We start from the raw sequence: 25,000 nt of genomic DNA, 5'->3' as shown, positions 1-25,000 counted from the left end.
GCCCACTACCTATTCACCCAATTTCCTGTGTTACCCTACATTGTATTGGTGTCACTGTGCCCGCTGCCTATCCACCCCCTTTCCTGTGTTACCCTACATTGTGTTGGTGTCACTGTGCCCGCTGCCTATCCATCCCCGGTCCTGTGTTACCCTACATAGTATTGGTGTCACTGTGCCCCCTGCCTATCCACCCCCTGTCCTGTGTTACCCCTACATTGTATTGGTGTCACTGTGCCAACTGCCTATCCCCCCTCTGTCCTGTGTTACCCCTACATTGTATTGGTGTCACTGTGCCAACTGCCTATCCCCCCTCTGTCCTGTGTTACCCCTACATTGTATTGGTGTCACTGTGCCAACTGCCTATCCCCCCTCTGTCCTGTGTTACCCCTACATTGTATTGGTGTCACTGTGCCTGCTGCCTCTCCACCCCCTTTCCTGTGTTACCCTACATAGTATTGGTGTCACTGTGCCCACTGCCTATCCACCCCCTTTCCTGTGTTATCCCTACATTGTATTGGTGTCACTGTGCCCACTGCCTATCCACCCCCTGTCCAGTGTTACCCCTACATTGTATTGGTGTCACTGTGCCTGCTGCCTCTCCACCCCCTTTCCTGTGTTACCCTACATAGTATTGGTGTCACTGTGCCCCCTGACTATCCACCCCCTGTCCTGTGTTACCCCTACATTGTATTGGTGTCACTGTGCCCGCTGCCTATCCATCCCCTGTCCTGTGTTATCCCTACATTGTATTGGTGCTTCTGTGCCCTCTGGTTATCTACCCCCTGACCTGGGTTTTCCTTATATTATCTGTACTGGCATTACTATGCTTGCTGCTTATCCACAATACTAAGAGGAGGAAACCTAATAAGGTTTTGTGTGGTAGAAGCTCTTAGAGAGGGTCTTGTGGAAGTTTCTGTCCTGGAAAACCTTTTGCTTGCTACGGATGGAAAATAGAAGCCACATATAAAGTCTAATTTTTTTTTTTTTTTTTAAGCGAACCTAAACCCTTCTATCGCTTTCAGCCAAGGAAGCTGCCATCTTGGCCTGTGTTTAATCTGTAACTGCCCTGATGCTGCACATGTGATCAGTTATGACTCCAGCCATTTGATAGTTTGACAATTTGGTTGAGACCACAAGCAAATGTGACCGTTACATTCCCAGCATGTGTTGGAAATGCAACTGTTTTTTTGAAACTGTTAAATCAAGGGGTTTAGTTCCGCTTTAACCTCCCTGGAGGTATTCCCGAGTGTGGCTCGGGGTGGAATTTCAGTGCCATTAGCGGTAACCCCAAGCCACACTCGGGGTACCGCCAGGGAGCATCGCTGGATCCTGGAAGAGAGGTCACTTACCTTGTCCCCGGGATACCGCGATGTATTCCAGCAGCATCCGGCGGCCGGATCTTCCGCCTGATGCTGTGAGCCCCGGCTTCCGTCTCCTGCGAGCATCGCAGGGGGGGGGAACCGGCGGCAAATTCAAAAAGTTAAAAACACAAATACACTGATACATTGTAATCCTATTGGATTATATTACTAAAATAAAATAAATTGACCTTAGTTTGCCCCCCAGTGCTTTCTCCAGTGCCCTTCCTGCATTTTTCCTGTACTTTGTGTCTGGAAACTGCAGAACGACCATGGCATCAAAAAAGCGCGCCGCCACCTCAAAAGCGGTATATGACCTGCTGGAAGACAGGGATACAGAATCGCTTGCAGAATTGAGTAATAGTGATTCATGGGGAAGTTCGTCATCGGACACAGAAAGCGATTTCAGCGATGACCAGCAATGTGCGGACTTGGTGCTCGATTAACTGCGGTACGGAGCACGTAGCGCCCCCAAGATTTCCGTTTACTGGAGCACCTGGTATCAAAGTTGATGTTGAGAATGACAACCCCTTGGCATACCTCCAACTCTTTTTGACCGATGAGGTTATTGAAAAGATTGTTATGGAAACAAATCGGTACCAGGAGCAACAAGCTGCTGCGCATCGGAGGTTTTCAAGGAGCAGACTGTGGGAACCCGTGACCAAAGCGGACATCTGGAAATTTCTGGTCCTAATTATTCTGCAGGGAGTGGTGGGGGAAACACAGAAAATGGCCTCTGCCCCCACCTATAACTGGCCTTCATAGCAAAGAACACATGGAAGGGCAACGCACATGAGACAAACAGATAAAATTTCCCAGTTCAATTTGCCAACCAGTTTGCTTACCAACCAAATTAACCTGTCTAACGGTTTGCGTCAAAACAGGGGTTTAGTTAGCACACATTTTCAAACACATGTAAGCTGCAGGGCCACTCCACAGCACCCTGTATTACCTGCAGTCCTAACTCTAGTGAATTTATGAGAGTCTCCACAGTGGAAGCACATGCAAGCTAATGGATAGATAGGGGGCAGGTGAGCCTGGAGGTGGCCCAACCCTCGTAAAGGTACCTTGGGGCATAATGGATGCCCAGCCAATAGCACAACAGCAAAGGCATCCAGTATGTCCGCTCACCAGTATACTTTAACAACAAAGAAAATGGCCTCTGCAGAAGTGGTATTGGACCACCAACAAATTATTAGCCACTCCTTTTTTTTGGCACGGTCATGTCCCAATACAAATTTTCGCTCAATATGAAATATTGGCATTTTGCAAATAATAAAGCATTTGATGAGACTTCTCATCCAGCTCCAAAACTCAAAAATATTTGGGAGGTTTATCAAATTACCCAGAACTCTGAGTTCCTTCTACTCAGCAAGACGGACACATATGGGACCGTTAGAGCTAACCGGCCTGACATGCCGCCAACCTTAGCCAATAAAAAAAACTCAAGGCAGGATAAATAGTTGCCTGGCAGAAAGGCAAAATGATGGCACTGAGATGGCGCGACAGAAAAAGATGTCTGCCTGATGAGTACCATCCACAACACCGCTACTGTCATGGTACACACAAAAGGTGGAAAAGACCTAATGAAACCACAACTGGTGATGGATTACAACAACACCATGGGAGGTGTGGACAGAGCTGACCAGGCCATGACTTTTTATCCAGCAATGAGAAAATAACAAAAAAAATATTACAAAAAAATCTTCAGGCATCTTCTTGAACAATGTTTGTGGAACGCATTCATTCTGCTAAAAAAAAGAGTGACATGCCTGTGGTTCATGTGGACTTTGTTTGGAAAATTGGCAAACTTATATTTCTCAAACACCGACTGTAAATAGATCCGGACGCTGTGCTGCAGGTGTTATGAACCCCGAGCGCCTGATTGGTCCTCACTTTATGGACCACATTCCACCAACGGAAAAGAAGCCTGCACCCACAAGGATGTGTGTGGATTGCTGTTCCAAACGTGACGACACTGGAAGGGAAATCCGAAAAGAAACGCGGTACTACTGTCCTGACTGTGACGTCGGACTTTGTGCTGTACCCAGTTTTTTAAAATTTTCCATACCCGGGACGTTTACTGAAGCAATATGACTGCCGTATTTTCCGGCGTAAAAGACGACCTTTGCGTAAAAGACGACCTTTGCGTAAAAGACGATTGGGCGTAAAAGACGACCTTTGCGTAAAAGACGACTGGGCGTAAAAGATGACCTTTGCGTAAAAGACGACTGGGCGTAAAAGACGACTGGGTGTAAAAGACGACCCCCTAATTTTCAAGTTAAAACATAGGTTTTGGACTATACTCGTCGTATAAGACTACCCCCCCTTCCGAAGCAAGGCAACACCTTTGAAAAACATCAAATTTCTCATAGATCTCCAAGGTACCCCAAGTACTGTAATACATGTAATCTCTCATAATATCTCCAAGGTACCCTAAGTATTACCAGTAGATGTAATCTCAAGACGTTGGCTGTGTGGGAATCCTGTACCGGTATACCGTATGTACCGTAGCTTCGGCTACATACAGTATAGCGCGCTGAGCTAATCACAGTGAGCGATGTATTCTATTATTGAATGCAAAGCCTGCTCGGATTGGCAGAGTCAGAGAGGCGGGCTGTTACTCCGCCAATCCAAGCAGGCTTTGCATTCAATAATAGAATACATCGCTCTCCCTGATTGGCTCAGCACGGTACACTGTATGTAGCCGAAGCTACGGTACATACGGTATACCGGTACAGGATTCCCACACAGCCAACGTCTTGAGAGATTACATCTACCAGTAATACTTATACTTAGGTTACCTTGGAGATATTATACTCGGCGTATAAGACGACCCCCCCATTTTTTGAGGTTCAAAAGTAGTCTTATAGGCCAGAAAATACAGTACTAATATTGGATCCTTGTTTGGCCAAAAAAAAACGTCAGTGTTTTTGATTATGTTATTTACTACAATTTATTGAATAAAAAGTATTCTTATTATTTGTTGTTATTTATAGTTATTTATTAGATTATAATTTATGATTTTGTGTTTCAAACTTTATTATACCCGGGATGTTATAAAGGAGAACGCACAGTAAAAAAAAAATCATATGTAAATAGTTGGTTTGGGCTGCTCGTCCTTAAGAATTACTAGCAAAATAATTGTACCGCTTTCAGCACCTAAAATCGGAAACAATCATACCGCCAGGGAGGTTAAATAACAAACATGTTGCATGTTTCCGGTAAGAACACCTTGCTTGAGCAGAGTCCAGAACCATTCCCAGATACGGGAGACGAACCGAAGGCGACAAGGTCGACTTCTGGATGTTGATTGTCCAACCGAACTCCTGAAGCGTCTGAACCGTAGTGGACAGATCACGCAGCAGGCTCTGACTGGCACTTGATCTTAACAGGAAATCGTCCAGATATCCCAAGACCGCAATGCCCTGTGCCCGCAACAGGCCCAGAAAAGGCGCCAACACTTTGGTAAAGACCCTTGGAGCCGAAGCGAGACCGAAAGGTAACGCCACAAACTGGTAATGTTCCTCCGCGATAGCGAATCGGAGGTACTTCTGATGACCCTCGAAAATGGGGATGTGTAGATACGCATCCTTCAGGTCTATAGAGGGCAGGAACTCCCCCGGATTCAGGGAGGCCACCACCGAGCGGAGCGATTCCATGCGGAATTTTCGAACGCGCACGAAGCGGTTCAGTGCTTTTAAGTCCAGAATCGGACGCACTTTGCCCTCCTTTCTGGGCACAGTGAACAGATTAGAAAAAAACCCCCAGAAACCTGTCCCGATGAGGCACCGGGACAACCCCCTGGGCAAGAAGATCCTGCACTGCCTGATGTAGGTCCTGTAACCGTCCTGGGGTCAAATGAAGATTTGAGGGAAAGAATCTGTCCGCCGACCGTGAAAGAAATTCGATCTTGTACCCTGACCGAATGATTTCCTGAACCCATCTGTCCGTGATCCGGAGCATGTGCTGGGGTCCCCCACCAGCACTCCTGGGCTGCGCCTTTTCTCTGTGTGACCCAATAGGAAGCGGCTTCCTATGGTGGCACACCTGCGGGTTCGATCCCAAGCTGCACTGCCTGCATCCATAGACACTGACAGCTCCACCCCGCCCCCTTGTCACAGGATTTGACTGACAGCAGTGGGAGCCAATAGGGGAGGGGAGGGGGGGGGAAGTGAGGGGGGCGATGCTGGTACCGGAACATTTTTTTTACTCTAATGCATGGAATGCATTCAGATAAAAGTTTAGGCTTTCAAACCACTTTATCCCTGTAAGTCTCAGGTGTAACGCCTCTACCCCTGGGATCTCAGGATTAAACATTGAGACACAATGGGGTTTATTTACTAAAGGCAAATACTGTGCAAGTGCAGGTGCAGTGCTTAATAAATGAGGTCTAATTTGTAGAAACAAAATACTCAATCACAAGCAAGGAAAATAATTGAAAGATGGAAGTCAGCAAAACTCCCCTCACTATGAGTAACTGCCCTTGCAGAGTGTCTTTAGTAAATCAAGTACCATTAGTCCACCTACTTAAGCTCCTGAGCAAATTACTTTTTAAGCGTTCATCAAATGATATCTTGTGGGGGAATCAGATGGCACATTTTTTCTAGGCCATCCAGCAGCTAAGATTCCTCCATATGTTTGCTTTAATTCCTCTGCTGTCAGCCAGCCGCAGCATTTTCTGTCTGCTTTATTATCCGTCAGTCCTGTTTATCACTATCGCCCTCCGCTGGTCAACTGAAGGTACTTTGTCTTCACGGATAGAGCGCTTCACATTCACAGCTACACTATATTACCAAAAGTATTGGGACGCCTGCCTTTACACACACATGAACTCTAATGGCATCCCAGTCTTAGTCTGTAGGGTTCAATATTGAGTTGGCACACCCTTTACAGCTATAACAGCTTCAACTCTTCTGGGAAGGATGTCCACAAGGTTTAGGAGTGTGTCTATGGGAATGTTTGACCATTCTTCCAGAAGAGAATTTGTGAGGTCAGGCACTGATGTTGGACAAGAAGGCCTGGCTCGCAGTCTGCGCTCTAATTCATCCCAAAGGTGTTCTATCAGGTTGAGATCAGGACTCTGTGTAGGCCAGTCAAGTTCCTCCACCCCCAAACTCGCTCATCCGTGTCTTTATGGATCTTGCTTTGTGCGCTGGTCCAAATCATTTGGTGGAGGGGGGATTATGGTGTGGGGTTGTTTTTCAGGAGTTGGTCTTGGCCCCTTAGTCCCAGTGAAGGGAACTCTTAAGGTGTCAGTATACAAAGACATTTTGGTATGCTATTGTGGAAACAGTTTGGCTGCTCAGCAGTGCACAAAGTAAGGCCCATAAAGACATGGATGAGTGAGTTTGAGGCCTGGCTTGGAGTCTCTACTCTAACTCATCCCAAAGGTTTTCTATCGGGTTGAGGTCAGGACAGTCATGTTCCTCCACCCCAAACTCACTCATCCATGTCTTTATGGACCTTGCTTTGTGCACTGGTGCGCAGTCATGTTGGAACAGGAAGGGGCCATCCCCAAACTCCTCCCACAAAGTTGGGAGCATGAAATTGTCCAAAATGGCTTGATATGCTGATGCCTTCAGGGTCCTCTTCAATGGAACTAAGGGGCCAAGCCCAACCCCTGAAAAACAACCCCCACACCATAATCCCCCCTCCACCAAATGATTTGGACCAGTGCATAAAGCAAGGTCCATAAAGACATGGATGAAGGAGTTTAGGGTGGAGGAACTTGACTGGTCTGCCAAGTCCTGACCTCAACCCAATAGAACATCGTTGGTGTTGAATTAGAGCGGAGGCTGCGAGCCAGGCCTTCTCCTCCAACATCCGTGCCTGAACTCACAAATGCCCTTCTGGAAGAATGGTCAAACATTCGCATAGACACACTCCTAAACCTTGTGGACGGCCTTCCCAGAAGAGTTGAAGCTGTTATAGCTGCAAAGGGTGGGCCAACTCAATATTGAACCCTCAGGACTAAGACTGGGACGCCATTAAAGTTCATGTGTGTGTAAAGGCAGATGTCCCAATACTTTTTGCAATACAATGTATGTAGCAGATTGCATCGTTCGCTTCACACAAATTACAATCCCCCCCCCCCCCCCCCCCCATCACTACCTGGGGAAGGGATCCCCGTTACTGTTCTCAGTATAGTTCTGAAAACCTTGAGATCGCAGACCCTGTTTTGAGGGCCCCTCTGCCGGGCCCTGAGTAACAGAAGTTCAGTAACAGCAATTTCCTACCAGAACAACCCTGCGTTGTGTTTTTGCTCTTTTCACTGTAAAGTGGAACATTTTTACATAGGTTGACCATGTGGATAAACAGTGCATCTTAACCCCTTCCCATCCGCAGTCTGTTTTTAGGTTCCCTAGCATGATGCCCCCATGAAAGCCGATGAAAAATGTACCCTTGGAATAGGTCATTCCCTTCACACTGCATGTGTTAACTGTTCAATTTGTATAGGGGGAGGTTACAATCAGGCAAAATACGAACCTTATGCCTCTCTCCTACAGGTTTCCTCCACAATACATGCCCAGTTCCCCAAAGCCACTTATTTAGCCTGGGCACCAGTGACCTCTTGTCACAGAATTGTTAAATCTTAGCCGTCTAATCCTTGTGTGGGTGATTCTGATATCCTCTCTGTGTGTTTCAGGCGGAGCTGATCAGCAATCAGGCCCAGGAAAAGTTTGAGCTGTCGGAGACCAATGAGAAGACGGGAATGAGGGGAGCCGTGGGAGAGCAGATGAGCTTTGCAGCCGGTCTGGTCTATTCTCTAAGCCTCCTGCAGGCCACGCTACACAAATACGAGCAGTGAGTGACCTTTCATCATGGTGTTTATATGGGTATGCAGGGACAGCGTTGTATATTGAGATAAACCAAAGCTCCCAAAGATATGTATGTGAAATACAAATCCACTAAACATACATTTCCTGCAGCCATGTGACCGGTCCAGGGATGTCACAGGACTGTTCTCTTCTATCAGGCAGCGGGCGATCTTCCTGGACTGGTAGTGCTGTAGCTCAGCCCATGTGAGGTCAACCCCCTCAGGTGGTAGATGAATGACCAGCTTGGCTCACAGGAAATGGGCAGAATAATGATATTCTCATTCTGACCAAAGAGGACTTCTGGCTTTGGATGAGCAGGAAGTTGTGGGGCAGCTCTTAAGCATGGAGAGGGTGAATAAATCTCGGGTACTTGTTTCTTCCTCACAGGAAATGGGGGTGAGGGTAAATATTTAACCACTTGCCAACCCTATAACTTAAGCAGCAATGTGGCACTGCTGCACTGGATCATGTACCTAGTACGTGATTCGGCACTCGCAGGTAAGGGGCGTGCATGCGCGCCACCTGCGGCCCACTCCCGCTGTGATTATACACAGTGGGAGCTGATCTGCGGGTACCACAGACTCTATTGGCGCTTTTCCACTGCATGGAACCGCGGTTCGGCACCCTTTTGTGCTTTTCCACTGCTGGTACCGCATGGTATAGGGTCGGAACGGTTCGGTACGGTATAGGTTTGCTTTTCCACTGCATGGAACGGTACGGTACGGTACGGCTCTGAAAAAACAGTACCTACTCGATTGTGGTTCCAACAGGTACCAAACTGGTACCATATCCCACAATCCTTTGCATGCAGTCACTACTAGCCACTGATTGGTCAGAGAATCCCACCCACCCCGTTGTTATCCCACCCACTTAATTTAGTACTACTTTAGTGGAAAAGCAAACCTATACCGTATCGAACCGTTCCGACCCTATACCATGCGGTACCAGCAGTGGAAAAGCAAACCGGGCCAAGCAGGGCCGAGTAGAGCCGAGCCGGTACTAGCCGGTACTTGCAGTGGAAAAGTGCCATATGTGAGCTGGCGCCTGCTGATCATCCACCACAAAGGCAGAACGGCGTTCTGTCAGAAGGGAAGGCATGGATCCAGTGTTCCTGCAAAGCAGGGAATAAATTCCATCTCTTCCCCTAGTAAAAGTACCTCCCACCGTACACTAAAACACTGGCTAGGCACATATTTAACACTTTGATTTATCCCCTTCCCAGCCAGTGTTGTCAGTACAGTGACAGTGCATATTTTTGTTTCTGTCAAAGTGTCAGCTTGTCCTTCACAATATCGCAGTCCCGCTAGAAATTGCTGATCGCCACCATTACTAGTAATCCAAACAAAAATATCCAGTGGTTTGTATATATACGCTTATTAGGATTTTTTTTTTTTTTACCAAAAATATATATAGCAGAATACATAATTAGCCTAAATTAAGAATTGTGTTTAAAAAAAAAAAAAAATATTGGATATGTTTTATAGCAAAAAGTAAAAAATATTTTTTTTGGTTTTTCAGAATTGTTGGTCTGTTTATAGCAAACAAAATAAATAAAAACCACAGATATGATCAAATACCACTAAAAAGAGCTCTATTTTTGGGGGGAAAAAGACCTACATTTTTCTTGGTTAGTGTCGCAGGACCACGCAGTAGTCAAAGCAACGCAGTGCCGTATCGCAAAAAATTAGGCTGGTTATGAAGGGGGGGGTAAACTTTCCGAAGGACAAGTGCTTAGGACAATTTTGCACAGAAGAGCAGGCCAAAATTCCTCCACAGTGATGTGAAAGACTCATTATTGTTGCAAACGCTTGATTGCAGTTGTTGCCGCCAAAGCTGGCGCAACCAGTTATTAGGTTTAGGGGGGCAATTACTTTTTCACAGGGCCAGGCAGGTTTTTTTCCCCTTAATAAATGAAATCTTCATTTAAAAAATGCGTTTTGTATTTACTCGGGTTATATTTGTGTAATATTAAAATTTTATGCTCTGAATTAAGTGTGGCAAATATGCAAAAAAATAAAAATTCAGGAAGGGAAGGGGGGCAAATACATTTTCACAACACTGTATAAATTAACTGGATTTCTATCCTCCCACAAGGGCTCTGAACAAGTGCAGCGTTGAGGTGTACAAGAAGGTGGGCACTCTGTACCCAGAGATGAGCGTCCATGAACGATCATTGGACTTCCTTATTGAATTATTGCACAAAGATCAGCTGGATGAGACGGTCAATGTGGAGCCGCTCACCAAAGCCATCAAGTACTATCAGGTAGGAGCGGCCATGACAGTGACTAGCACGAGATGTTTTCTCAAGATGTGAAGTTGTTTGTCTTTTATTATCGTTTTTGATATCTTTTCAGCACTTGTACAGCATCCACCTGGCTGACCAGCCTGAAGATTGCACTATGCAGCTGTTTGACCATATCAAGGTGAGTGCTGCTTATCCCTTCTATATCTCCATGATGTCAGGATTCACAATATGTTTAACCTGCATTTTACATACCTTTTACCTATATTTGAATGCTTTTACCTTTTTGCCACCAGTTTTTTAATGGAGTTGTGTGGATGGATAGATGGACAGACTACTTTAAAAGCATTTATACTCCTAAACTGCACTAAACATATAAACAAGAAATGGATTATATCCAGAGGTATAGTTCATCTGCACCACATCCCTGTATAGTATATATTAGGGATCGACCGATTATCGGCAAAGCCGATATATCGAGGGCCGATATGCACTTTCCCCGATATATCCCAAGGTGGCCGATTATTACCGATATTTTCGAAAGTGCTGTACCGGAGTGATGCCTGCAGCTAGAGGCATCACCCTGGTATCGGCGTCCATAGCCGACGGTCGGCTGTCTTGTAATGACAACCAATAAAGAAAAAGAAACGGCTGCACTCCAGATGAAGTCAAAATCCAGGTTTATTGACTGGACATCCCAATGTGACAATAGTGACAAGGTAGACGCGTTTCACACACTACAATGTGTGCTTAATCATTACAAAGAAAAATGGATATAACATCTCTATATATATATATATATATATATATATATATATATATATATATATATATATATACATATATACATACACACAAGGATTTAATTATCAATCAACAACAGGCGATACAAATAAAGAGGTGAACCATTTTTCTAATTGCAAGTGATGCATGTGAACCCATTAAAGCATTTATATAACAATATTGAACAAAGATAGATAGATAGATAGATAGATAGATAGATAGATAGATAGATAGATAGATAGATAGATAGATAGATAGATAGATAGATATATATATATATATATATATATATATATATATATATATATATATATATATATATATATATATATATATATCTATGTACATGTGTATATTTGAAGGTACATATACATAAATCAAACACATATATGAATGTGTATAAAAAATGTGTATCAAAATGTGATTGATGGGCAAATAATAAATATAATTGTATGTGCCAAAAAAAAAAAAAAGAATTATAATATGAAAAATATAAAAATTGAATGAAAAATAGTAAATATACATATTAATACCTATAAAACCCATTTATATAAATGTGAAAAAATCCTCAAGGAACAGGTATATAAAAAGGGAGAAATAAAGGGAAAAGATATATGTATATGTATATTAAGTGTATGGGCGAAGAAGAAATGGATCGCATGATATACAAAAACCAAAAAATGATGTGATACGATAAAAACAATTAATATAATATAATAAAATGATTAAAGTCCATCTTTGACTCTCTTTGTATCTATGTAGGTTGTTTTTATGGGGGGTTGGCCGCTTCTATATACTGTGTATAATCTGCCATAATGGAGCACATTTAAGATATATACATACAAGTATACATGTGCCCATTTATGCTTTAATCATTATATTATATTAATTGTTTTTATCGTATCACATAATTTTTTGGTTTTTGTATATCATGCGATCCATTTCTTCTTCGCCCATACACTTAATATACATATACATATATCTTTTCCCTTTATTTTGGCATATACAATTATATTTATTATTTACTTATCAATCACATTTTGATACACATTTTTTATACATTTTTACATACACATTCATATATGTGTTTGTTTTATGTATATGTACCTTCAGATATACACATGTACGTGTAGTTGTATTTTTATTTACACATATGCCACATATATATATATAATCTTTGTTCAATATTGTTATATAAATGGTTTAATGGGTTCACATACATCACTTGCAATTAGAAAAATGGTTCACCTCTTTATTTGTTTTTTTCCTGTTGTTGATAATTGAATCCTTGTGTGTGTGTGTATATATTGAGATGTTATATCCATTTTTCTTTGTAATGATTAAGCACACATTGTAGTGTGTGAAACACGCCTACCTTGTCACTATTGTCACATTGGGATGTCCAGTCAATAAACCTGGATTTTGACCTCATCTGGAGTGCAGCCATTTCTTTTTCTTTATTGATTATCCACGGAGGCGAGCCGGGGCGTGCACCGGTGTGTGTCATCAGGCTTTCATACCACCTTGAGCAGTGAGTCTCTTTTCCTTTGATTGTAATGACAATCGAAGCAGTTGAGGAGCCGCTCAGCTGTCATTACAAGGAGCGGGAGGGGACGTCCCCATTCCCCCCCCCCCTTCCACGGCTCACCCGGGTCTCCCGTCCCACCGGGAGACCCAGGCAACCAGCCTGCACGGCCGCCGAAGACCCGATCAAAGCTGCATTCGGCTCTGATTGGGTCTCCATGCAAAAATCCGGAAGTGATGTCATGACATCACTTCCGAGTACTCGACACCAGATTAAAAAAAATTACAGGATTCAAAACAGCCAAACTTGGCGTTTTGACTGCTGTTAAGTGCAGAGGAGAGGGGTTTGGGGTCTTTTGGACCCCCAGATCCCTCCACAAGAGAGCCTGTCAAGTAAAAAAAAAAAAAAAATATTTACGAAAATATCGGCTGATACTGATACGCGATGACCAAATTATCGGTATCGGCAATGAAAAAATGATATTGGTTGATCACTAGTATATAGAACAGGAGAAATGCTCCCCAGGAGCTGGGATTTTTAACCACTTAAGCCCCGGAGGATTTGGCTGCTAAAAGACCAGGGGGTATTTTGCGATTCGGCACTGCGTGACTTTAACGGACAATTGCGCGGTCGTGCGACGCTGTACCTAAACGAATTTGACGTCCTTTTTTTCCCACAAACAGAGCTTTCTTTTGGTGGTATTTGATCACCTGTGCGATTTTTTTTTGATCACACGCTATAAACAAAAAAAGAGCGACAATTTTGCAAAAATAACAATATTTTTCACATTTTTTTTATATGAAATTCCCCAAAAAAAAAAAAAAAAAGTAAAAATCAAAATTTTTTAACATTTTCGGCCAATTTGTTTTATGCTACATATGTTTGGTAAAAAAAATCGCAAATAGCGTATTTTGATTGGTTTGCGCAAAAGTTATCGTGTTTACTAACAAAGGGAAAGATTTTTGTCATTTTTGTTGTTTTTTTTTTTTAACGCGTAATGGCGGCGCGCTGCGATTTTTTTTTTTGCGGTACTGCGACATTGGGGCGGACAGATCGGACCCTTGACTGACATTTTTGACACTTTTGGGGTTACCAGTGACATTTCTACAGTAATCAGTGCTATATATATGCACTGTTACTGTAAAAATACACTGGCAGTGAAGGGGTTAACTTTATTTGAGAGGGAGGGGCTGTGTGTGTCCCTAGGGGCGTGATTCTTACTGTGATTGGCTGTCTGTTGAGCTGTAGTTACACTGATCAACGGTCCTACATAGTAGAACCGTATGATCAGGGTTTCTACACAGGGGAGAATGACAGGCGGCTTGTTTACACAAGCCGCCTGCCTTTCTCCTTCTCCCCCGCCGATCGCCGAGTGACCGGCGGACATCGGGTCCGCCGGTCACACGCGCGGGGGGGTGCCGCCGGCGGCGCGCTCGCTCCCGAGAGCCTCACAGGCTAGTGACGTTAATTAACGTCACTTTGCCTGTGAGGGGCTGACTGCCGCAGTAAATCTACTGACGGCAGTCGGCAAGTGGTTAAGGTGCAAATGTACTACAAAAAAAGTTTTTTCATAAATTGTCAATTTTATTTACACTTCATTTAAAATATATAGAAAAATTCACGATGGTTCAGGGTTGATCATTTGGAATTATCACCCATGAACCATCGTGAATTTTGGATTACATCAGTTTCCAAACTACCATGTTTGAATAATTTGTTTTTAAACAATGTTTGTCTATTATTGTATTTTCTATATATTTTAATGAAGTGTAACTAAAATTGACAATTTTATGAAAAAAAAACTTTTTTTTTGTAGTACATTATTTGCACCTTTAAAATCCCAGCCCCCTGCGGGAGCATTTTTCCTGTTCTATGCACTAAAGTTTTATAATAGCAAAGCATACTCATTGAATAAACATGTGAAGCTTGTGTGAAAGCTCCAAAAAATTACTCTGGGTGAATCTAAGATGGAAAAGGACCTGGGGGTACTGGTAGACAACAGGCTTGGCAGTGGCATGCAATGCCAAGCGGCTGCAAGCAAAGCCAACAGAATACTGGGATGTATAAAAAAGGGGATTCACTCCAGAAATAAAGAGATTATTCTCCCACTCTACAAGACTCTGGTCCGGCCACATCTGGAGTATGCTGTCCAGTTCTGGGCACCGGTCCTCAGGAAGGATGTGCTGGAACTGGAGAGAGTCCAGAGAAGGGCAAACAAGCTAATAAAGGCACATCAATATGAACGTAGTATCAATGAGATTGTCGCATCACAGATGTGAAGTCCTAGATGCGTCAGCCAGTCGCTATTAGGACTTCACATCTGTGATTAAAAAAAATATCATCGATACTACATTCATGTTGATGGGCCTTTGTTAAAACTTAAGTTTGTAAGTAAATGTTTTGCATTTCTTTTAATAAAGTCAACTTTATTGAGAATAATGCGCTAGGCCGGTGCTCCCTCGGTTTATCTTTTGTTTCTGGTCATTCTGACGTCCCCTGTCTTGGGAGGGCAGCAAGGTGAGTGCTATTCCGGGTGGACAAACTAGTCCTGAGCACAGGAGAGCTGAGTGTTTTTATTTTTATTTTATTTTATTTTTTTGGACTTTGGACCTCTGCCTGACTGCTCTGCATCCTAGAGCTGGTAGGGAAGTATAAGAATGACACTCAGCACCTGGTCTCTGCTGCAGTGACAGTAATTTTTCCTTAAGGAACCGCTTTCAATCTACAGTGCCACCTGCTAGTAAAATCATGACCTAACCTTGAAGAAATTTAGGGGACCTACTGCCAACTTCCTTCTAAAAATCTGAGTTGCCTGTCATGTTGATCTTTTGGCTCCAGTACTCCATGACCCAGAACAATTGTACAAATGTGGATGTCTGACTTTCCTCCGACTTTCCTGATCTGCATGCTTGTTCTGAATTGGTGACTCGGACATTCTCATATCCCAGTGATCTATCTCGTCTGTCTGTAACTAATATCTTTGTCCACAGTTTACACAGAGCGCTCTGGACTGTATGGGAGTTGAAGTGAGCAGACTGCGCGCCTTCTTACATGTGAGTAACCTGCGATCCAGAAATCCCTCCCCTGCTTCACCTCTCTGGTGACTTTACATGCAGAATCCAGTGCAGGCAGAAGGGATTTAGTTGCACACGTCATTGTGCTTTCATGACTTTCTCAGCCTTTTTTTTATACTCTAAGACGGTGGTGTCAAACTCAATTTAATTGCAGGCCACATCAGCATTATGGTTGCCCTCAAAGGGCCTGTTATATCTGTAAGACTAAATGTCCAAAGCACCCCACACCCCCTTACATGAATACCCCCTTACCTGATACCCCCTTACATGAGATGTCAAGAGTCACCCACCCTTCCTTACATCACAGTGCACCCCCTTACCCCATGTAGTCAGCTTCCAGAGTCTGCTAAATGCTGAGACCAGGAGAGAAAGAGACAAGGTGGTGGTGCGGCTGCGCAGAGAGGTGCAGGATCTATAGGAGGAGTTCTGCCCTCCTCTCAGCTGCGGACTGCTGAGAAGGAGGGGGGTGGGACACAGACGAGCCTTTCTGCAGCTGCACAGAGAAGCGCTGGATTTGGCAAAGGAATTCTGTCCCCTCTGCTGCCGACTACTGAGACAATGTGGGGGCAGAGACAAAGGGGGCGCTGCAGGAGAGGTGCGAGGGCCACATAAAATGGCCTGGGGGGGGGGGGGGCCTCATTCGGCCCACGGGCCTTGTGTTTGACACCTGCGTTTTTAAGATATGGGTGCTCAACCCTCCAGCTGTTTTGCCCATGAAGCATTGCAAGCCACTGGCAGTTACAAGCTAAAGGGAGAGGCTTGATGGGACTTGTAGTTCCACAACAGCTGGAGGGCCACAGGTTGAGCACCCATGCTTTAAGCTATTTGTTACAACCAGATACAATTGCTGGCTAATATAGGCCAGGGCCTCATACAAGTTTTATGACTAAGGCAGGCCATAGATGTTGCGTTTTTATCTTTCCTGCAATTACGGTTGCAGGAAAGAAAATTGCTTGGTTCCCCCATCAACAGTGACTGTGCTGATGGGGGAATTGAGCGATTTTCTTTACTGCAAGATTTATGGTGTTCTCCCGGCAGGTGGGCATGGGAGCCATCCCTGCCAGAGGAGATCGCAGTGATTATTGTTCACAATTGCTGGCAATAATCGCATGTAAAAATTCAACATGCTGGTTGTACCTTTGTTGATCGATGGATTAACTTGGGTAAAATCAGTCTGCTCATAGATGGTTCGAATCTTAGCCAGTTCAGCAGAGATTTGAACAATCTATGGCTGGCTTAAGGGCTGGCCATATATTTCTTTCCTTTAACCACAGGTTGAAGGAAAGATAATTGCTTGATTCCCCCCCCCATCAACTTATTCCGTGTTGATGGGGGAATCCCTCCCCCTGCGCTGTTGTATTCTTACAGTAGGAGTTTTCCCGGCTGTAAGAATACAATGATCACTGTTGGTGGGCTATAGCTACTGGCAGAGATCAAATGGAAAAACAAAACCACAATCTGATCTGGTTGTACTGAAATTGATTCAGTGCAACCAGCCTGCCCATGAATGGATGGAAATTTGGTCGGCTTAAGCCTGTAGTCACTGTCCAATCAGGGAAGGATTATTCATGAAGGTAAAAAAAAACCTTAAAGAAGAACTCCAGGCAAAATGTTTTTTCCCATGCCATGGGGCTGTGCAGGCACTGCACGGATTAACTGCTCATTTTTGTCTAGGGGATTGCAGAGCGGAGATATACGTGCCTTATCCGCCGATTCTCTGATCTCAAGACCGCTCCCCATTGCTACCATTCCCGCATGCTAGCGGTCTTTTGAATGGACTGTTGCTGATGTCATCACGCCCAATGACTGGCTCTAGATTGGATGGCAGGAACAGTCCACCGCTGGACGTGGGGGAGCACGGATCGGGTAAGTATAGCTTTTCCTTGCGCCCATGGACTAAACAAGCAGTTAACCCATGCATTGTGGGCACAGCCCCACTGCATGAGAAAATAAAGATTTCATGAATTTTTTTTTCAGCCTTTAGAAACACTTTAATGAAATTAATTAAAATGGTGGGATGTGATGTCCGATATCTCATTGGAGGGGGTGGGGTAGGAGGTCAGATATATTTCATTAGAGGGGAGGGATGTGAGGTCAGACATCTCATTGGAGGGGAGGTCAGATTTCTTATTGGAGGGGAGAGATGGGAGGTCAGACATCTCATTGGAGGGGAGAGATGGGAGGTCAGACATCTCATTGGAGGGGAGAGATGGGAGGTCAGACATCTCATTGGAGGGGAGAGATGGGAGGTCAGACATCTCATTGGAGGGGAGAGATGGGAGGTCAGACATCTCATTGGAGGGGAGAGATGGGAGGTCAGACATCTCATTGGAGGGGAGAGATGGGAGGTCAGACATCTCATTGGAGGGGAGAGATGGGAGGTCGGAAATCTCATTGAAGGGCGTAGGATGGGAGGTTAGACATCTCATTGAAGGGGGTGGGATGGGAGGTCAGAAATCTCATTGAAGGGGGTGGGATGGGAGGTCAGAAATCTCATTGGAGGGGAGAAATCGGAGGTCAGAAATCTCATTGGAGGGGAAAGATGGGAGATCAGATATCTCATTGGAGGGGTTGGGATGTGAGGTCAGATATCTCATTGGAGGGGGTGGGATGGGAGGTCAGATCTCTCATTGGAGGGAGTGGGATGGGAGGTCAGGAATTGGAGGGGGTGGGATGGGAGGTCAGATATCTCATTGGAGGCGGTGGAATGGGAGGTCAGAAATCTCAATAGAAGGGTGTGATATGAGATTCAATGAGGTCCCATTTTTCTCCCCTCATTTTCTCCTTCACAGCACACCCCTTTCTCCCACTCTGAACATGCTTTCAGGATCCCTCATCCGGCACAGACTTGCCTAATATCTCAAATGTTTGTCATCTCTTCCTTCAGGTTGGACAGGAGGCGTCAGACTTTGCTCTTCTCCTGAAGGATCTGGAGACCTCATGCAGTGACATCCGGCAGTTCTGTAAGAAGATCCGCCGCAGAATGCCGGGCACAGAGGCAGCTGGAATACCTGCCGCTCTCAGCTTTGGACCCCAGGCGAGTCAACCTCAAACATTAGGAGCTGTCGGTCTTCAGAAGATAACTTTGTCTTGGGATATACAGTGTTACTCAGCGTTGGCGCAGATTTCCTTTTTATAGCAAGTTAAACTCTTTAAAAAATAAAAAAAAGATGCTACACCATTGTGTATCCTGAGGATGGTATGGTTTTCTTCACTCCCTGTTCAGCACTATATTGCATCAGAAGATGCAGAGATATAGCTGTCCTAGTGTGTGTGTGTAGATATATATATATATATATATATATATATATATATATATATATATATATATATATATATATATATATATATATATCTTCTCTATCTACGACAGGTAATCAAAAAGAAAATAGTGCGCTGTAGTGAATTGTATTTTTGCTGGCCAGCTAACCATTTCTACAAAGCCAAGACTTGGACCTGTTCCATGAGTCTGGTTCTCCTGTTCTACTCTATTGTAGCTACACATGAGGAATTGATCACCTCGGTGATGTTTAATAATGTCTTCAGAAGGGAAATTCTCTTATTAATTCTCCCTGGTCTGGGTGTACATTTTTATTAATTTTACATTAAGGGAAATACTAAAGGATTCGTAACTTGCACAGACTACCAGTGGAACTAAATATTGTAGACTTGTCCATATCAAAGCACCCCACCTTACTCTCATGAAGAAAATAAAACTGTGTACTGCACATTAAATGGGAGGAATGATGGCCTTCCGCTCTCCTTAACCGGTTCATAGTCTGTAGCTGTTTAATCCCAGCCAGGGCTGGCCAAGGTGAAAAGGCCAAATTGCGCCCCCACCTGAAGCTGTGAGCTCCTTCAGCAGCACAGGTTTCCGGGTCCTGACAGTTATGTGCCCTGCTTCTGCTAAAGCGCCATAGGCGGCTCCCTCATCTGCCTGCCCCTCTGCTTGATTTAGTAGTCAAACAAATAAAGACACATTTTTAAGAAGTATTCTAATTTCATGACCCCCCCCCCCTCCACTTTGAGCCACATGCAGGCATAACATCAGGAGGGTGGTGACACTTTTTAGTGACTGCAGCCCTGCATATTCCATGCCAATTCTAGCTTCTTCCTGCTCTCCTGGTTATGCCGCAATACTCTCAGTGCTCAGCCTTTTCCTCTTCTAAGCCCACCCAAGTACTTATCCTTTTTATCCCTTAGTTTATAGACCACTAACAATTATAAAAGGGGTATTCTTCCTACTTACCCCGAGTGCAGTGACTTCACCATGACCACCAATGTACTAGGGTCGTTCACTGAGCACAGTGTAAGGCGGCACTTCTCAATGACTGTCAAAGTAGGGGATTGCTTTTTTGCTGACCACCATTGTGAGGATGCAGTACAGTTTACACGGTCTGTGTGGCCAATATTATTATTATTTTTTTATTCATACTAAAGATATAGTTGTATAGAGCAGGCCTGAGTATGAAATATACAAAGTATGCCACATTCCTTAGGCTCCGTTCACATGTAGGCGTTTTTGGGCGTTTTTGGGGAGTATTTCTGCTCTAGGATCAGCTATCAAAACGCCCAACAAGACAAATCCTATTCATTTCAATGGCCCCTGTTCACATCTGAGCGTTTTGACGCTGTAAGCAAAACACCCAACGCTCAAAAAAGTACATGAGCTTCTTTTTGGGCAGATTACAGGCGTTTACCATTGGTCTCTATTCAATATAAAAACGCCTGCACAAAAAACGCCTGTAAAAACGCCTGTAAATCGCGGTAAAATCGCGGTAAAAAAACGCACGAAAACGCTATGCTCAGGTGTGAATGTAGCCTTAGTGTCTCAGGCCTGTTTACAGTTATAGCATTATTAGCAGAGGTTCCCCCGAAAGCTGAAAGTCATTTCAAGGGCTCCTTTGTTTACCCGCTAGCCGACCGGCTGATTGGAAAAATACGTCATTTGTTTGACGTTATAAATGCTAGCTGCCATAACCCCGATTTTATATTTATTTTTATTCTTTTTTTTTTTTACTATGGTCGATTCTCTTTCTGATAAAGAGGTGGTCCCAACCAAGGGTGGATTCGCCCCGGGATCACTTTTAGAAATGGCTGGATGAGTGCACAACTACGCGCCCCTCCGGTACGCAGTTGTTCCTGTGCTTACCTGGCCCATCGGTGAAGTCCAGGAACCATCCAAGATGCATCGCATTGCCAAGATAGCCACCACTTATCTCTATGGCCTTGGAGGACTGGAGTGACACCTGACATCTTTTGCTTTTAAAGCTAAATGAGAGATTTGGGGTCTTTTTGACCTCCGATCTCTCAATAAAGAGGACCTGTCACTCTTATTTCTATTTGCATTCTTTGTAATAGAAATAAAAGTGAATAAAAAAAAAATAATAAATGAAGGCATAGTGTAAAAGTAAAAAATAAGTAAAGCAAAGTAAAATAAGAGAGAAAAAAAATGTAAAGCGCCTCCCATCCCTCTGTGCTTGCGTGCAGAAATGAATGCGTACGTAAGTCGCTCAGGCAAATGTAAACAGTGTTCAAACCACGTAAGGTGTCGCCACAAACTTTAGAGTGAGAGCAATAATTCTTGCACTAGACCTCCTCTAGAATTCTTAACAGGTAACCTATAAATAATTTTAAAGCGTTGACTATTTAAGTAGTATAGTTTGTCGCCATTCCACAAACATGTGCAATTTTAAAGCATGACCTGTTCGGTATTTATTTACTCTGCGTAACATCATCTTTCATATTCTACAAATAAATTGGGGTAAATATTTTTTTTTTTTTTTGTTCATTAAAGTATTTTTCTCCGTAAAAAAAATTACCTTTGAAAGACCGCTGCGCAAATACAGTGTGACCTAAAATTTTACAACAATCGCCATTTTATTCTCTAGATCAGTGATGGTGGCTCCCCAGATGTTTTGGAACTACATTTCCCATGAGGCTCATGCAGTCTGCAGTGTAGTTGAGCATCATGGGAAATGTAGTTGCAAAACATCTGGGGTGCCAAAGTTCGCCATCACTGCCCTAGAGAATAAAATGGCGATTGTTTGCAATTTTTTATGTCCCACTGTATTTGCGCAGCGGTCTTTCAAAGGCAATTTTTTTTTCGGAAAAAAATACACTTTAATGAACAGATGGTCTTATGTATATAACTTAACCTTATACCTTTTCCTAACCTTAAATAACTATGTGTGTTCCAGTGCGTTTTAGGTGCGTTCCGTTGCTTTTTTTGATGCATTTTACCGCTTTCCAGTACAGTCCAGTGCACAAAAAATGCAGCATGTTCTACATTTTTTTTTTTTTTTCAGAATTGGAATGCACTGGAACACAGTGGTGTGAACTATGCCATTGAAAACCATATAACCTACTATCCATGCGTTTTTGGTGCAGAAAAAAAAAACGCACTGGACTGCATGTGGTGTGAACTGTCCCTTAAACTTTTAAGGCAGCTATGTCCAAACTATGGCCCTCCAGCTGTTCAGGAACTACAATTACCATCATGCCTAGTTATGTCTCTGAATGTCAGAGATTTACAATGCCTCATGGGAATTGTAGTTCCTGATCAACTGGAGGGCAATAGTTTGGACACCCCTGTTTTAAGGTCTTCAAGTGGTTTAAAAAAAAAAAAAAAAAAAATAGGATATAGTCTGCTCTAACAGCCCATCCAATAATGCACTCTGCCTCTTGTGTTGAAGGACAGAGCTGTGACACTTATAGTAGACATTGTGTGACTGTGACTTCTGTCCTTCCAGGTCTCGGAGACGCTGCTGGAATGCCGCAAACACCTGAAATGGGTGGTGGCCGTCTTCCAGGAGGTGGCAGCCGCCGGCGCTCAGATGATCGCTCCTCTTGGGGAGAGCGAAGGCTTGCAGTCTTTGAAGCTGGAAGATGTCGCCTTCAAGGCCACTGAACAGGTGAGAAAACTGCAAGGTGTCTAAGAAGAAACCAACAAACATTTCCAGCTGGATGACTGATAAATAGAAGCTCCATCAGTAACGCATAAATTATAATGTGAATTATCACTTACATCTGTTCACTTGTTACAGTCATCGATCGTTTCTTGTTCCAGATTTACGGCTCTCAGGGCAGTAACCCATACGAATGCCTCAGACAGTCTTGCAACAACTTGATAGCCACCATGAACAAGATGGCCACTGCAATGCAGGAAGGAGAGTATGACGCGGAGAAGCCTCAGAGCAAGGTGAGCGAACCCTGGGACTGGGGAAATTCCTCTTCACTGTTATGTTCACTCCAGCCAGGTGGACAAAAGTGCCACTGATATATAATTGCTTTTAATGCTGCCTGTGTCTTCATTGGATGGATTCTCCTAATATCCTTCGCTGACACAAGAGATTAGGGAAAATCCCCCCCCAGTAAGAACACAGGCAACAATGCAAACCTGATTTAGGTTCTATCCCTTCCCTATTTTATTTGGGTTTTTCTTTTATTGAACATCTGGTAATGTGTGACTTATGGCTGTGTCTCCTCTGCAGTCACCTCCTCCAGTTGAGCAGAGAGCCGCTGCCCTCCGTGCAGAGATTACAGACGCAGAAGGATTGGGACTGAAGCTGGAGGATAGAGAAACCGTCATCAAAGAGCTGAAGAAGTCCCTGAAGATCAAGGTAACTCTCCTTCCCCTATTTAGGGCACCTTGGATAGGGTTGTGAGGTTATTGCAGCTCTCGAAATACTTCTGGTACCTTAAGAATGACCTTATCAGGCCCAATGGTCTGTATTAACCACTTGCCGACTGTGCTTAAGCCAAATCGCAGTCATACAGACATCATATGACGCCCTCCCAGAACAACGCGCTCTGTGATCACTGCGTCCTTACGGATATAGCTGATCACGGATCTGAGTAAAGAGCCAATCACAGCGGCTCTGTACCATGTGGTTAGCTGTGTCCAATAACAGCGGAGTACGATGTAAACACACTTGCCGGTTATTGGCATTCCTTTCCTCCCGCTGTCACAGCGTGAGGAGAGAGACGGTAACCGGCTAGTGTGCAAGGGGACATCTGCACTGATAATCATGGCACTCCTCATCAGTGTCCTGATTATTAATGCAGCCACAACAGTGCCCATCAGTGCAGCCTCAGCAGCGCACATCAGTGAAGGAATAAAAATGACTGGTTTGCAAAATTTTATAACCTAAACTGTTGCTTTTTCCAAAATTTTTGGTCTTTTTTGGTTAAGCAAAAAAATAAAAATCCCAGTGGCGATTAACCACTTAAGGCAGGCAGCCCCTCCTGCGCGAACTGACGTAGGTATACGTCGGTCGCGTACCTTCAGCTAGGGGGCGAGCGCAGGCCGCCGGCGACGCACTCCCGCCCCCCACTCAGCAGCTGGGACTCGGATGCACGGAGCAGGCAGCTCCGATTTGCCGCCTGACACCCGCGATCATTCCCCGCTGAGAGAGAAGTACGGTCAGCTGTTGTAAACACAGCTGACCTTTTTTCCCTTTGGAATGATCACAGGGCGCCTGTGATCCTTCTATGTATCATTTCACAAGCCACGCCCTCCCCCCACAGTTAGAATCACTCCCGTAGGCTCACATTTAACCCCTTGATCACCCACAGTGTTAACCCCTTCCCTGCCAGTGTCATTAGTACAGTGACAGTGCATATTTTTAGCACTGATTACTGTAGTAATGTAACTGGTCCCCCCCTAAAGTGTCAAAAATGTCAGGGGTCCGATCTGTCCGCCGCAATGTCGCAGTCCCGCAAAAAAACGCAAATCGCCGCTATTACTAGTAAAACAAAAAAAAGAACATAAAAATTACCCAAATCTTTCCACTTAGTGGACGCAATAACTTTTGCGTAAACCAATCAAAATACGCTTATTGCATTTTTTTTGTTTCTTTTTACCTAAAATATGTAGCATAAAACAAATTGGCCTAAAATGTTAAATTTTGATTTTTACATTTTTTTGTTTTTGGGAATATTATATAGCAGAAAGTGAAAAATATATTTTTTTTATTTTCGGAATTGTCGCTCTTTTTTTGTTTATAGCGCAAAAAATATAAATGGCAGAGGTGATCAAATACCACCAAAAGAAATCTCTATTTGTGGGGGAAAAAATACATCAATTTTATTTGGGTACAGCGTCGCACAACTGCGCAATTGTCAGTTAAAGTAACGCTGTGCCGAATTGCAAAATATGGCCTGGTCATTAAGGGGGAAAATCCTTCCGAAACCAG

At 43.9% G+C, this 25,000-nt stretch overlaps 1 protein-coding gene across 1 annotated transcript in view; it reads left to right on the top strand.

Annotated features, from left to right (window-relative positions):
* Nucleotides 1–25,000, top strand: part of DCTN1 (dynactin subunit 1) — a 243,791-nt gene that overhangs the window by 191,786 nt on the left and 27,005 nt on the right. Inside the window, exons 15-22 of the mRNA XM_082272033.1 lie at nucleotides 8,008–8,165; nucleotides 10,274–10,442; nucleotides 10,534–10,602; nucleotides 15,720–15,782; nucleotides 18,691–18,840; nucleotides 22,556–22,717; nucleotides 22,873–23,004; nucleotides 23,297–23,425. Of these exons, the coding sequence (XP_082128159.1) occupies nucleotides 8,008–8,165; nucleotides 10,274–10,442; nucleotides 10,534–10,602; nucleotides 15,720–15,782; nucleotides 18,691–18,840; nucleotides 22,556–22,717; nucleotides 22,873–23,004; nucleotides 23,297–23,425 (1,032 nt within the window). The remainder of the gene's footprint in view (nucleotides 1–8,007; nucleotides 8,166–10,273; nucleotides 10,443–10,533; nucleotides 10,603–15,719; nucleotides 15,783–18,690; nucleotides 18,841–22,555; nucleotides 22,718–22,872; nucleotides 23,005–23,296; nucleotides 23,426–25,000) is intronic.

Source organism: Pelophylax lessonae (genome assembly GCF_965119305.1).
Source record: "Pelophylax lessonae genome assembly, chromosome: 1".
Taxonomy (NCBI): domain Eukaryota; kingdom Metazoa; phylum Chordata; class Amphibia; order Anura; family Ranidae; genus Pelophylax; species Pelophylax lessonae.
Note: the sequence above shows the minus strand (reverse complement) of the source record. Positions and strands in the feature narration are given on the sequence as shown.